A 13,615-nucleotide genomic window follows, 5' to 3' on the forward strand; every position below is an offset into this window, starting at 1 on the left:
ACGCTTCCCTTTTGCCCTCTCCAGGACCTAGTTTCTGCTTACTTTAGCTGCCTTGCCTTTCCTGCCACCATTTCGCGGCAATTTGAGTAACAATGGGCCAACTTGGGTGCCACGCACCTCCCACAATTCCGTTACCCTGCTCGATCAAAAATTACGTAACAAGCAAACTAAAATTACGATTTTGGTGCAATGGCATCAATGAACTACAAAACTCCAGCCACATATTTTACGATACATGCTACAATATTTTACGTATTTCTTCAACTTAAGTTATTACATACGATTATTTTCAGAAGTTAGTCAGGGAAATAACATGCCACTTCCACATCTCATTGTGAGATGCTTTCATTGAAGAAAACGTCTATTTTCTTCGTCTTCGACAAATTTACAGTAACTCAATGACCTGTGCAGAGACATTTGCTGCCACATATGTCTGGAAATTAACCAAGGACGTGTCGAAGCCATGCCACGCAGGATCACTACTGTATTGTTTCCAAAAGGTGAACCAGCTGGCTACTAAACAGGGCGACATACTGTTTTGGTTTATTAGAGCATAATATGCGGTTAATCAGCATTGCTCTGAATCCTGTCGTTGTTTGTCTTGTCTTTTTTTCTGGGGTTTGATGAATAGAAGTGGAAATTTCAATACCTTTAGGTCATGTTGATTCTTTTTCGATGTTCAGTGTAGGAGTGATATGTCTGTTTCATTCGAATGATAAATTTAATAGAGGTGTCATGAATGAAAACAATATGAAATGTGCTGGTACTATTACGACGAATACAAAAATATGACACAGCTGAAGACAGGGGATTCAGCTTCCAAAACGGGTAGCATTATTAGAAAATAATACACACTATGGCTCAGCTGAAATTTTATTTACCATGGAAAAAAGTGTTTTGTTGTCATCGTATTAACTGCTTTGCTGCCTTTCATTGAAGAACTTCCTCTTCCTCCTCCCTCCCCTCCCCCATCCTCCTCCACCTACACACCCATTCCAAAACCGGCTTTATTTTTTTCTTAATTTCATTCGCTATCAACAGCTTTTTTTCAAATCGTTCCGAGAGTTCATACAGTTCTGCAACAATATCTGTTTATATCCTTTTGAATACCAAGTAAGATTTATACAGAATCACTTTTCACAAATTTCAACCTTCTACATTTGTCGTCCGAAGTATATTGTGGTATTTCGAATCATTTAGATCTTCATCTTCTCTGAATTTATAACCCCTCGTTTTCACACAAATACACGAAAATTTCTGATGGTAGTTGTACGGAAATCTGTCAAGAAATTCTGATGTAAACAGCGAATGTTGCTGTTGGAATCCACATATATGAAGTTGCCCCACCAACGCCACTGGCAACTTTCGTCGCTTTCTCATTGGTTGCACAGACAATTCCTACTCGCCTCCGTCTGGTTCGATAGAATCAGCAGCTGCGCCATGGCTGCCCTTCACTCCGCACTGGAATTTTGATAACGTATTGTCAAATCCGTTCTGTGTTCAAAACGCAGATACATCACTTATAAACTTGCATAGTGAACAATTTGTAGCGCCGATGCCATGTAAAGGGTAAAATCTGTGAGAAGGTGCAGTGTAATATTGCATTAGCTCCCAATAGCTGGTGGGCATGGTGTGTCGTCATATGGGCTAAAGCAACAACAGTGTTGATGGATTGCGAGAGTGGCTAGACTCGCTCACTTCAACCTGTCAGCACAGCGGAAATGCACAGCACAGGCAACGGAGAATCTCCAACGGTTTCGGTGGCGTAGCTGAGTACGTCAGGAGAGGCAGAGCATTGGCATAACAGGTGCGCTACTATCTGAAGTAGGTAGTAGTCTGTTTTGTAGCAGAATCACTCATAGCCCAGCCGTCAACCAGGACAAAGGGGCATTATCAGATGAGGGGCCGACGTGGAGCCACCAGCAGCAGTCTCAATCACAGAACCATCTTCCTGCACGAAGTCCGCCATCTGGACTTGGTGCCTCACCACACCAGCAGCCGAACTCCTGCCCATGGGCAGCAGGTCGCACTCTGGGCTGCCTTCTGATAAAGCGGTGGGAGCAGCTCTTCGCTAGACGCTTCGGCCGCCTGAATGCTCGTATCATCATTCATCACGGTGCTGGCTGCCTTTGCTGTTACACTGTATGTTATACTTCTTCATCGCCTTTTTCTATAGCAGCGTAAAAGAATGCTGCCCCCCCCCTGCGGAAATGGTCACCTAAGACAACGGCAGAAGTGTTTTGTAGCTGCAGAAAAATTGGTTTCTGTAACTCTAAAAATTGATGACACTTTTCCAAATGTGGCCTGCAACGCTCGGAATGAGCTGAAAAATCTATAGTTACGAATTCTCTTGTGGCCAACCTTATTATATGGTCTGTGACATCTTCTCATAAAGTTTTTCAGTAATGAAAATGCATTATTCCAGAGGGAAATCTTTCGATACCGTTTAAGTAAATTAAAGAACGAGAACGCTTGACTTACTCCCTTTACTCATGTATGTCACAAGGGAGTTTCCTAATAAAGCTGAGACCCGACTCGCGAGTTGTGGTTCATCGGAAAACCGAGGCGCTCTATTTGGTGAGCTGTGACCTGTCTGAAATTTTAAAGGATGTGGGGTGGCTGTGGAAGAGTGGTTCTCTGGTAAGGGTGGAGAGAGGGTGCAAAAGAAGAAGGCAGTCGCTGGTAAGTCACGGCGCAAATTGTTCCGCTATGACTTGGTTCAAATGGCTCTGAGCACTATGGGACTTTAGAGCTGTGGTCATCAGTCCCATAGAACTACTTAAACCTAACTAAGCTAAGGACATCACTCACATCCATGCCCGAGGCAGGATTCGAACCTGCGACCGTAGCGGTCACGCGGTTCCAGACTGAAGCGCCTAGAACCGCACGGCCACACCGGCCGGCTGCTATGACTTACTAAGGGCTGCGTCTGCACACGATGTTATCATTTCTTCAGCGCAGTCGAGTTCGCAGTTTTTCTAAGCGCAGTCAGGGGTTCAACACTGGTACAAATTAGAATGTCCGTCAGTGATGACCCGTAATTACCTAAGATAACTGATGGATCTTTCAGCATTTATTGCATGTGATGATGCCAGGATATATGTTTTATAGAACGATGGGCGGTCGTACTGGTTGATGGCTTAATGCAATCCAGCCAAATTTTACCCGAAGGTGCGATTCATTATTGCGTAACCGCATGTACCTTGATTCCAGAATAACGAGTATTACCAAAAATTAAAAAAGAATTTAATCCTCCTGTTGAGTTTGAACAAGGAACCGTCCCTCCAGTTCCACCACAATGCAGTTGTTCAGCTGGCTGTAGATCTGTGCGGACATCCTGCCAAGACTCGTCACGTAACGGTGTTGGTTTGTTGGTTTCTTATAGAAAACGTCAATAATTTGACGTTCGGAATCAACATAGTCGGAGAAACCTCGAGAGGAGTATTTATTATTATTTTGGTAGTTTTGTAAGTAGGCTGTTTAGGTTTTTATGTTGGTAACGCCACGTAGCGCTCTATATGAAAATCACTGACTGTGCTGTGTGAAGTCTGTGGCTGGTTTGTATTGTTGTTTGCTATTGTAGTGTTGGGCAGTTGGCTGTTAACAGCGCGTAGCGTTGCGCAGTTGGAGGTGAGCCGCCAGCAGTGGTGGATGTGGGGAGTGAGATGGCGGAGTTTTGAGAGCGGATGATCTGGACAGAGACAGTATATTTGTAAGACTGGATGTCATGAACTGATATATATATTATGACTTTTGAACACTATTAAGGTAAATACATTGTTTGTTCTCTATCAAAATCTTTCATTTCCTAACTATGCCTATCAGTAGTTAGTGCCTTCAGTAGTTAGAATCTTTTATTTAGCTGGCAGTATTGGCGCTCGCTGTATTGCAGTAGTTCGAGTAACGAAGATTTTTGTGAGGTAAGAATTCATGAAAGGTATAGGTTATTGTTAGTCAGGGCCATTCTTTTGTAGGGATTACTGAAAGTCAGATTGCGTTGCCCTAAAAATATTGTGTGTCAGTTTAGTGAATGTCTGAGTACGTTCAGTTTTGCTCAGCTGTTTGAAAATCAAATAACGTAAGATGTTTATCAGCACAATCATTCATTAATTTTTCTAAGAGGACGTTACAGTTTAAACGGTAAAAGGGGACTCGGTCATGACCATCCAGCGCGGCTGTGAAGTGTTGGAGCAGGCGTAAAGTCTCGTGATGTTGTTCAGATAGTATCATTTTGGTTGACTTTTGTTAAAATTAAGGATATTTCCTTGTATGTTGGACTTGGTCACCTGTTCCCGCCATTAGTCGTTTTCATCTTGACTATGTCCATATTATATTTTTGGGCTGTTTCTATTACATCGCAAGTTTAGTCAAATGAATATGAGTGGGCTACACCAGTTTTGTCGCGGAATTTTGCGGAATTTATAGTAATGTTCAACCGTATGTTCCCGACATTCGGTGTGTACTTTCCTTACTGAGCTCAAATTACATTTTCGCGTGGTTTTCTCGTGGTAAAAGCATGTTCAGTTGAATATCAATGAGGCACTAATAATTTTCTACAGCAATTTTATTGAACTTTGCAAGTAATTTTCAACCACATGTGCTCCCAATTAGGCTTCAGCTAGATTGATCCTGTCCAAATTACGTTTTCGTGTGATCTCTCTCGCACTGTGAGGTTGACTAAGTGAATATGAGAGTGGCTATAATAATTTTGTGTGATAATTTGCCGGGTTTTCTGTGATTTATTTGTACGTACCTGTCATTTGCCATGTAGTAGATATGCGTAGTCAGAATGAATTTATTCACCTCTGGTGCAATTACAGTTCGCTTCAGTGAATATTATTCAAAGAGTCCTCGTTTCGTTTAAGAATTATCACAGTTTTAGCATCCTTTCTCTGTATGTAATGTACGACCATGTATTCCCGCCATTTGTGTTGAATTATCTGTTTGGTATTAATCGTGTGATTGCTGTGGAACCTCTTGCTTGAAGTGTTTGTTTGTAAAGATCAGAAATTTAATTAATACAACCAAACATAATAATTTCACGTTTTGGCATAATTTAACCACATCCTCCCCCCCCCCCCCCTCTCCCCTGATGTAATATAATGCATGCGCCCATGTGACCAAGAATCTGCTGTATACCTCCCTGTTGCATATCGCTACCAATCGGAAGAATATTCTGTATGATTTAACGTCAACTGAAAACTTAAACTCATTAATTTCCATGTTTCCCCTGTGTATGTGTATTGTCGGACGCTGTGACCAGCGACACACTTAGTCCATGTTCGCTTTGTCATTTTTCTGCACGTGCTTAGACGTCATAAATTTGCTTAACTTGCTCATGATAGTTCTTGGTGCTCGATTGCGAGATGGCAAGCTTATGGTAATGATGAATGTAATAACCAGATCTAGTTGCTAACACCGTGTGACAATATGTTTTATTCAATATCTTTCATTCACTAGGAGAGCAAAATTGAACTTCATAGAATTCATTACCAGTTATGCCGTGGATTTGAACGTTCAACCCATTTGTCACTTAAATGTAAATCTGTTTTACTTGCTAATTTCATAATAATCATCGGAGCACAATTCGAAGAGGATTCATCACTTGAAGACAATACTCCAGTGAAAGAGAATCCAGGCCTAACACGTGGTCGGAGATACCCAGGACAGCGGCAGGATACCAACCTGACTGTCGCCCGCCATACGCCTTCACGACCAGGGGTGATGATCTGGGGTACCATTTCGTTCCACAGCGGGACCCCTATGTCAACCGCTGTACCCTTACAGCATAGCGATACGTCAACGATATTCTACGCCCCGTTTTGTTGCCGTCGTGGTAAGGCATCCTGGGCCTACATTTCAGTAGGATAATGACTGCAACATCGAGAGGTTCTATTGCTTGTCTGCGTGCTTGTAAAATCCTACTTTGGCCAGTAAGGTCGCCGGATCTCTCCCCAAATGAAAAAGTTTCGAGTATTATGGGCAGCGCTCTCCCACAACCCCGTGATTTTGACACATCTGACGTGCTAATTGGACAGAATTTGACACAATATCCAACAACACTATCAATTAATGCCAAGCCACTTTAACTGATTTCCTAAGGTCCAGGTGTGGGCCAATCCGTTACTGACTTGCTCAATTTGTGAAGCTGTTTCTCTTGAATAAATCATAAATTTTTTTCTGAAATTGTAATCATTTGTTTGTCTGTACATGTGCATCACATCTACCCACTTCCATCCCGTTCGGATAATTCCTTCGTTGTGTGCCGTTTTCTGTCTTATATTATGATTACTGATTTAACAAGGAAATCAAAGAGTGTAGGTACAAGAATTAATCCATGTTTATAAAAGGAAGAGGTGCATGCCCCATATAATAATTTCATATCAATTTCCATTACCGTTATGTTGACCTGTTCTTGTAATCATATCTTCATCTCCTCTCTTTCCTATTCCTCATGTGACACCCTTCGCCCGCGGTGTGCCTAAGTCGACAGACTGTCCTGGCTTTGAATATTCTTCCAAGAAATCTCGGTCTAATTTTCCCTCCTCTATTAGTTTTAAGTTAGCTAGCAGTGCACTTTGTGATAGCTCTACTTCTAGTGAACCTAAATCGTCCACAGTAGTGTTAAAAGTGACAGTGAGTGCTGAGCTAGCGAGTGTCAGGGAAGTCCTGGATTTCAGCATCAGACGCTGGTTTTTGCGCGCCCGACTACAGAATCAACAACAGTTTCCCTTCCTGACAAAGCCATGACTTCAGAAATCAGAAACTTAGCCCAGAGGTCTTACCCGCTTATTCGGGCTTTGAAGCAAACAGTCGAACATTTCACTCCAGCAGTAATTTGAAATGTGCTGCTAATTGGAATATCGCAGTGACTGAAGAAACCTCCGCATTTCAAGTGTGCAGCATGGAATTTGCTCGAAACATATTATCTTCACCACAGTGACGAGCAGACTAGCAGATTTTCTAATGATACGTAGCCCTTTGGTAGAGGAACGATGTTATGTTGCACGTATGTTGCCTTCTCTAGTCTGGCTAAAGCCTTCAGGGCTTTTTTCCACTGTTCGTTGTAGTTGGTCGCATTATCTACAATACATCTACTTGATTACTCTGCAGTTGACAGTGCTTGGCAGAGGGTTCATCGAACCATCTTCAAGCTATTTCCCTACCGTCCCACTCTCGAACAGCGCATGGGAAAAACGAACACTTCAATCTTTCTATGCGCATTCTGATTTCTCTTATTTTATTATGATGATCATTCCTCCGTATGTAGGTTTGCGTCTATAAAATAATTTCACACTCTGAGGAGAAAGCTGGTGATTGAAATTTCGTGAGAAATTACTGCTGCAACGAAAAACACCTTTGTTTTAACGATTGCGACCCCAATTCCCGTATCATGTCCATGGCGATCTCTCCCCCATTTCACGATAATTCAGAACGAGCTGCCCTTCTTTGAACTTTTTCGATGTCCTCCGTCGATCCTGTGTGATGCAGATCCAACACCACACAGCAATGCTGCAGAACGGGAGGTACAAGCACAACGTAAGCAGTCTTTTTAGTAGGCGTGTTGCATTTTCTCAGTGCTCTGCCAATAAATCTTAGTCTTTGGTTTGCTTTAGTTATTCGTAATTAATAGTGATTTATCGTGTAACTGAAATTTAGCGGACTGCTTTTGGTACTTAATGTGGATGACTTCACACTTTCCATCATTTAGTCGATTGCCACTTTACGCACCATACAGACATCTTGTCGAAATCGTTTTGCATTTTTTTATGATCATCTGTTGACTTTATAAGACCATAAATGACTGCATCATTCGTAAATAATCTAAGAGTGCTACTCAGATTGTATCCTAAACCGTTTACGTAGATCAGGAACAGCAGATGGCCTGTAACACTTTCTTGTGAAACGGTAGATATTACTTCTGTTTTACTCGACGACATTCCGTCAGTTACTACGAACTGTGACCCTTCTGACAGGAAATAACGAATCCAGTCGCACAATTTAGACGATAGTCCATAGGCACGCAATTTGATTGGAAGTCACTTTTTAGGTTCTATATAATTCTTTGCAGTAGTCCCTGCTTATAATTCCAAAAATACTTTCTGATATTATAAGTATATAAATTGTCGGGAAACGAACAAGAAAGCGATTCCGGAACGTTTTCAGTAGGGTATCCTATCTGCTGCTGCTTATTTTTCCTCCTTGCCTTCCTCCTCTTTTGGAATTTTCTCTTTAATGTGTTAAATCAGCTACATTGGGCGGATATATACGCAAGAATTTAATGGACTGCACTATCTCTGTGACTAATTTTGTTTTTGACTGGAGAACAATTCTAACACATACCTTTGCGACATATCTGCTGTAAGGCGTTTGTACTGTAGTTCAAGGGCTCTCGTAAGACATCGTAAGCCATTGTGTAATTCTATTGCCTGCATGTCCAAGAAAGTGTGTTTTTGCTCCATTGGTAGCCATGACTCTGCATACATCAGAAGTTCACCATATCCTTGAATTGTGAACCTATCCAGACTAGTTTGCGGTAACACTTCCACATAATTTTATAGTAGTGCAAATAACTTGAACGTTAAAACTGGCAACTCCGTTGCTGCTGAAGTATTCGTCACTTTGTACGTACTGTTATTTAACATACGTGTGCAGTCGACTGTTCGATAACATCGGGTAACGTATAGCGTTCTTGCCATTTAGTGTACTTCAAGAGCAACTGAAATCACAGAAAATTTGATCCATTATGACATCTATCTTTTTTCTGCAGTTACTAATTGAAAAAGATTAAAAATTGCCTTGCATAATACGTAGCCGAACTATTTATATTTATTAAAGACGATCGATTTCGTTTATTATACAACAAACTTTGGGTCCCTTTGCCAAAGGAGAATAACCAAAAGACACGTGTGTACAGTTGTCATATAATGCGCCTTATGAAACAGTGCCTCCCACCTGTATGGTCGAGTTCCGCTCTGAAGGCTAGTTCCTTTCGTATCAACATGGAAGTATCCACTAAGTCATTTTTAGGTGTACTTTCGTGAACCTGTATCGTTGTTTATAATTCTGAATTTCTTAGTCCTCTCACTTTTGACAACATCTTCTTCTTTGTGAAGGAACAACCATTACCCTGTCCGAAATAAAGTATAGGTGCTCATAATCCACTGCTAAGGCATTAACTGAGGCGGCTTAAGGGATTGCGAGTCGTCGTTTGGTTTTATTAATGCCATAAACGAGTCGCATATCAACAGCTGGAGAGAATGAGTAGCCATTAAAGTCGCGCATAAGGTGGTATCTGAGACACATGCTATATGGTGGAATAGCAGCTCACAGGGAATCCACAGTATCCGAGAAAATGATGTTTCTTTCAAGGAGATGTTAGCATTTATGACATTTTACATTCACTACTCAAGTACTTTGATTTTAGTTGAGGACTAAGTTGCAACTTCACTGTATTGCTTTTTGTGTTACAACATTTAGGTGGCAGAAAGGGAACTTGTTTTTTCCAAGAAAGGTTCATATCTCGCCATTGTACTCGCCCGTCCTATAGACCGCTTTGTTAATTAATTTTGTTCTAGGAAAACACCCACCATAAAAGTCAATATTCGACACAATAATTCTGTTGCTTCCATTAACATTGCCCATGTTAACAAGTACTACAAGCCTACAGCAGCCAGGCGCAGTGATGTTTAATGCATATTTAGATTTCGGTCACAGTGTGGCCATCATCAGCGCAGTAAATGTAAGTTAAAATACCAGAAACCCTTGCGTATGCACATACTCAACTACGCTATTCATTTCAGACGATGACTTCATACTCACACGTTGTCCCAACTGGACTATTCTTATTAGATTGAGTTTGAGCTCAACGTCTGACGTGAATCGTTCAGTGGGAACTAGTGCATGCAAAAGTGTTTTTTTGTTTTTATATACGAATAGAACGAAAAACCAGTCAAAGTTGCAAATATTTAATTTTTTATTCATTAGATGACTAGTTTCGGGACAAGACCCATTTTCAAATCAACATTATGTTTTAACTGACACTTAGTGCACTGAACATAAGAAACAATAACCGAAATCTAGATATGCGATAACAACATTGCGACTGACTGCTGTTCCCTTTACTAGAAATGAATACAGTAGCTGGGCACAACTGTTTCCGTATGGAATCAAACCCGAATGTCCATGATGACATCAATCCAGTACCACGCTAATAGTTACTGTAAATATATTTGTTGTCCTATCGATATCGTTTTTATCAATTAAACTATGGTGAATATGGCAGGAAACATCATTTTGTTGAGGGTGAAGTTACTGAAACGGTCATAGTAACGACCAATTGTAGTTTTCATAGGTGTGAATGGGGATGTTAGTGCTAGTAGTACTGAAGTATATCATTTATATTTACGTTACATAATTTCTGCCTGTTCTTTGTAATTACAGCGACTCCTAGCTATACAAGAGACGGCATCATGTCACTGAATAAACTGGTGATCTTGTTTTATATTTATGTGGACGATGCACAATCTGGATTATTGATTTTAGTTGAATTGTCCAATTTCGACTAACTTAGGGCATCTACATAGCTGAAATATGGGCAGGACGACCTATGGTCTGTTGGCTTCTATCTGGGGTTCTTCAGCCGACATCTGTTTAGCGATTTTGCTGACGTTTGGCAGTCCAAGTGGCTGACATTGCCAAAGGTTTACCCACCATTGCTGAAAAAATGTCAGCAAAATTGCTAAGCGAACATCCGCTGTAGATATCGAGACAGAAACCAACAGGCTGCAGGCCAATAAATCGATGCAGAAGCCTCTACAACTTTTTGTATAGAGGACTTTTGCTTTTACCGATGATAGTTCTTATCATCTTCCAATTTTAGATCTGCGTATATTCTTTCAATAAATGTTCGTGAAATACACTCTAGCTACTTTGTTCATACACTTCACTAAGTGCTTACCGTAGCTCAGCTTTCGAGTTAAACCTACTACTGTGACAGTGACGCTCGTCTCATGGTCAGTTCCGTGTTTTTATATAGTCAGGACTCACTGTAGAAACATCTGAAGACTCTACAGAATAATGATCTGTTACTATGAAATAAGTAGAGAGCAAAAAACTAGCATTTATTTGGATTTTGATATGTAATTTCAGTAACAAAACAACTTTAACATTAGTGTCAGCTATTAGAGAATTGGCTGATAGAAGTCGAAATTATAGTGAATAATAATTTATAAGGTTGATTCAGACGACTGCAATGTGTCCTGATGCAGAACGTAAATTAAAGTCTAGAAGATATTCGATTGTTGAGCTGCGAGTCGTTCTCTTCGAATGCTGCGTTTACAACGCCCTTGACGTTCTTCTTCGAGGATCCGTTTTCTGGAACAAAAATATTATGTTTTCTGAATAAGGAAACTACTGTTTGTTGATGAATAAATTTCACTCGCAGTTAATTGTAGAGAGTGTGTGAAGTGCATCGCAGTTGTGAGGAGACACAACTGTAGTATACAAACTTTAAGGGAATAAATGAAATAATATTAGTGTAATCAATTTATTAGACCATTCTGTAAGTTAATTTAGCTGGTGATGGATGTATTATGTTAATCCCCTTGATAGGTTTATATTAATTTGTTTGTTGGCTGTAAAAATTGCACATGACTGCGATATTTGAAACTAATATAAATTAAAAGGATGAGATGCATCAGCTGCAGCAGTATAATCAGAATATAATTCCTCTTATTATTATGAAATTCATCTTACATTGGAGCACAGCTAACTGATCGTAGATACAATTTAGATAACTTCTGCAGACACAATTAATGTCTTCCCATCACACATTAAGTTCGAAAAGAAAAACGTTACCTCAGAGCCTCTTTCCTAGTTGTTAAGTATTACTCTGAGAACATTGGCAGTTGGACTTTTCTGGTACTGCAGTTCATTACCAGGTGGTTTATGACTAATAACACATAGCAGCAAAGGTATCCTAGTAGGACTACTATTCAGACCCCTCCCTGCCTTGGAATTCTTGCATTTGACTGCCCAGTTCAGATTCATCCCGTTAGTTGAATTATGTATTGGAAATTTCGGTTGTCACAGCGTGCCGTCTCCCTTTCCCACACTGAAAAATATACTTCGCAAGCATATATCTTTCTAAAAGCACTCCTTGCATAGTATTCAATTTACCCTAGGTCTGCAAGCTTGGCTAGTCATATATCTTACTGCTTTCAAGAGTACTTCTCACCTGCTCTTTCCAGAACCACTTCGTTTGTGACCTTGTCGATACATTTTATTTTGAGCATGCGTCTATAGCACCACATTTCAAAAGAATTTAGCTTCTGGTCTTCCTCTGTTCCGAGAGTCCATGTTTCACACCCATAGCATGCCACACACCTAGTTACTCACGCCTCTAAAATAGTAACCTCAATTATCCTAAAACGCATAGAACAAAAAGTCGAAGCTACACTCTCCAAATACCAGTTTGGATTCCGAAAAGATAGAGGAACCAGAGAATCAATATTTGCTCTAAAACTAATAATAGAGAAACGACTAGATAAGAACCTGACAACATACATAGCTTTCGTAGATGTAGAGAAAGCCTTTAATAATGTTAAATGGGATAAGATGTTTGAGGTACTCAAAGAAGTAGGAACAGACTATAAAGATAGAAAAATGATATGGAACCTGTACAAAAACGAGACAGCAGTTATCTGTGGATGGACAAAACAAGAAGAGGTGCAGATACGGAAAGGTGTCCGACAAGGTTGCGCACTATCCCCTGTTATCTTTAACTATACATTGAAGAGGCGCTGAAAAAGTAAGGGAAAATTCACAGACAGGTGTAGTAATTCATGGCCAACAAATAGATATGATAAGATATGCCGATGATATAGCTGTCCTGGCTGAAAGTGAAGAAGATCTTGTAGTCCTACTGAATAGAATGGATAAAGTTATGGGGGAAGAATATAATATGAGAATTAATAAAGCAAAAACAAAAGTAATGGCATGCGACAAAAAAGATCAAGTGAAAGTCCAAGTTCATGTAAGCAATGAACTGCTTGAACAATTTGATAAACTTACTTATTTGGGCAGTAATATTACCAGGGATGGAAGGAGCAAGGCAGAAGTGAGAAGTAGAATTGCTCAAGCAAAGGCTGCTTTTAACAAGAAGAAAAACATCTTAACATCTAAGAGCACCAGCCTTGAAATCAGGAAAAGATTTTTGAAATCATATGTGTGGAGTGTGGCATGCTATGGGTGTGCATCTCATTGGCAGCGGCATAATCGTTTGTGGCAGCGTCCTCGTACCACGTTGGCGGCTGTAGGAAACGCGGCGGCGCACGTATTTGGAGTGCGGCCGCCTGGATAACGGCCGATACCGCAGCTGTATCGCTCGTTTCCTTGGCTATACGTCTAATCTGCACTTCACTGTACCCAGTTTTTGAACCACTTCTTTAAAGTGTTGCAACTCACCTGGCAGTCTGTCTCTGTCGTATGTCCTGTGGAGTTGTTATAACAGTGTATCGCTGCACCGGACGATGTCAGCTCATGGCATATTGTCACAGATCTGTAGGGGTATTCTCTCTGTAGACTACATGTCTAAGGGTACCATCGCATTTTC

At 40.6% G+C, this 13,615-nt stretch overlaps 1 protein-coding gene across 1 annotated transcript in view; it reads right to left on the bottom strand.

The window, feature by feature from the left end:
• Positions 1-11,181: 11,181 nt before the first annotated feature.
• LOC126252749 (sialin-like) overlaps positions 11,182-13,615 on the bottom strand; it is a 101,064-nt gene continuing 98,630 nt past the window's right edge. The window contains exon 10 of the mRNA XM_049953655.1: positions 11,182-11,376. Coding sequence (XP_049809612.1) covers positions 11,279-11,376 — 98 coding nt within the window. The 3' untranslated portion in view covers positions 11,182-11,278. The remainder of the gene's footprint in view (positions 11,377-13,615) is intronic.

The sequence above is a fragment of the Schistocerca nitens genome, chromosome 4 (genome assembly GCF_023898315.1).
Source record: "Schistocerca nitens isolate TAMUIC-IGC-003100 chromosome 4, iqSchNite1.1, whole genome shotgun sequence".
Taxonomy (NCBI): domain Eukaryota; kingdom Metazoa; phylum Arthropoda; class Insecta; order Orthoptera; family Acrididae; genus Schistocerca; species Schistocerca nitens.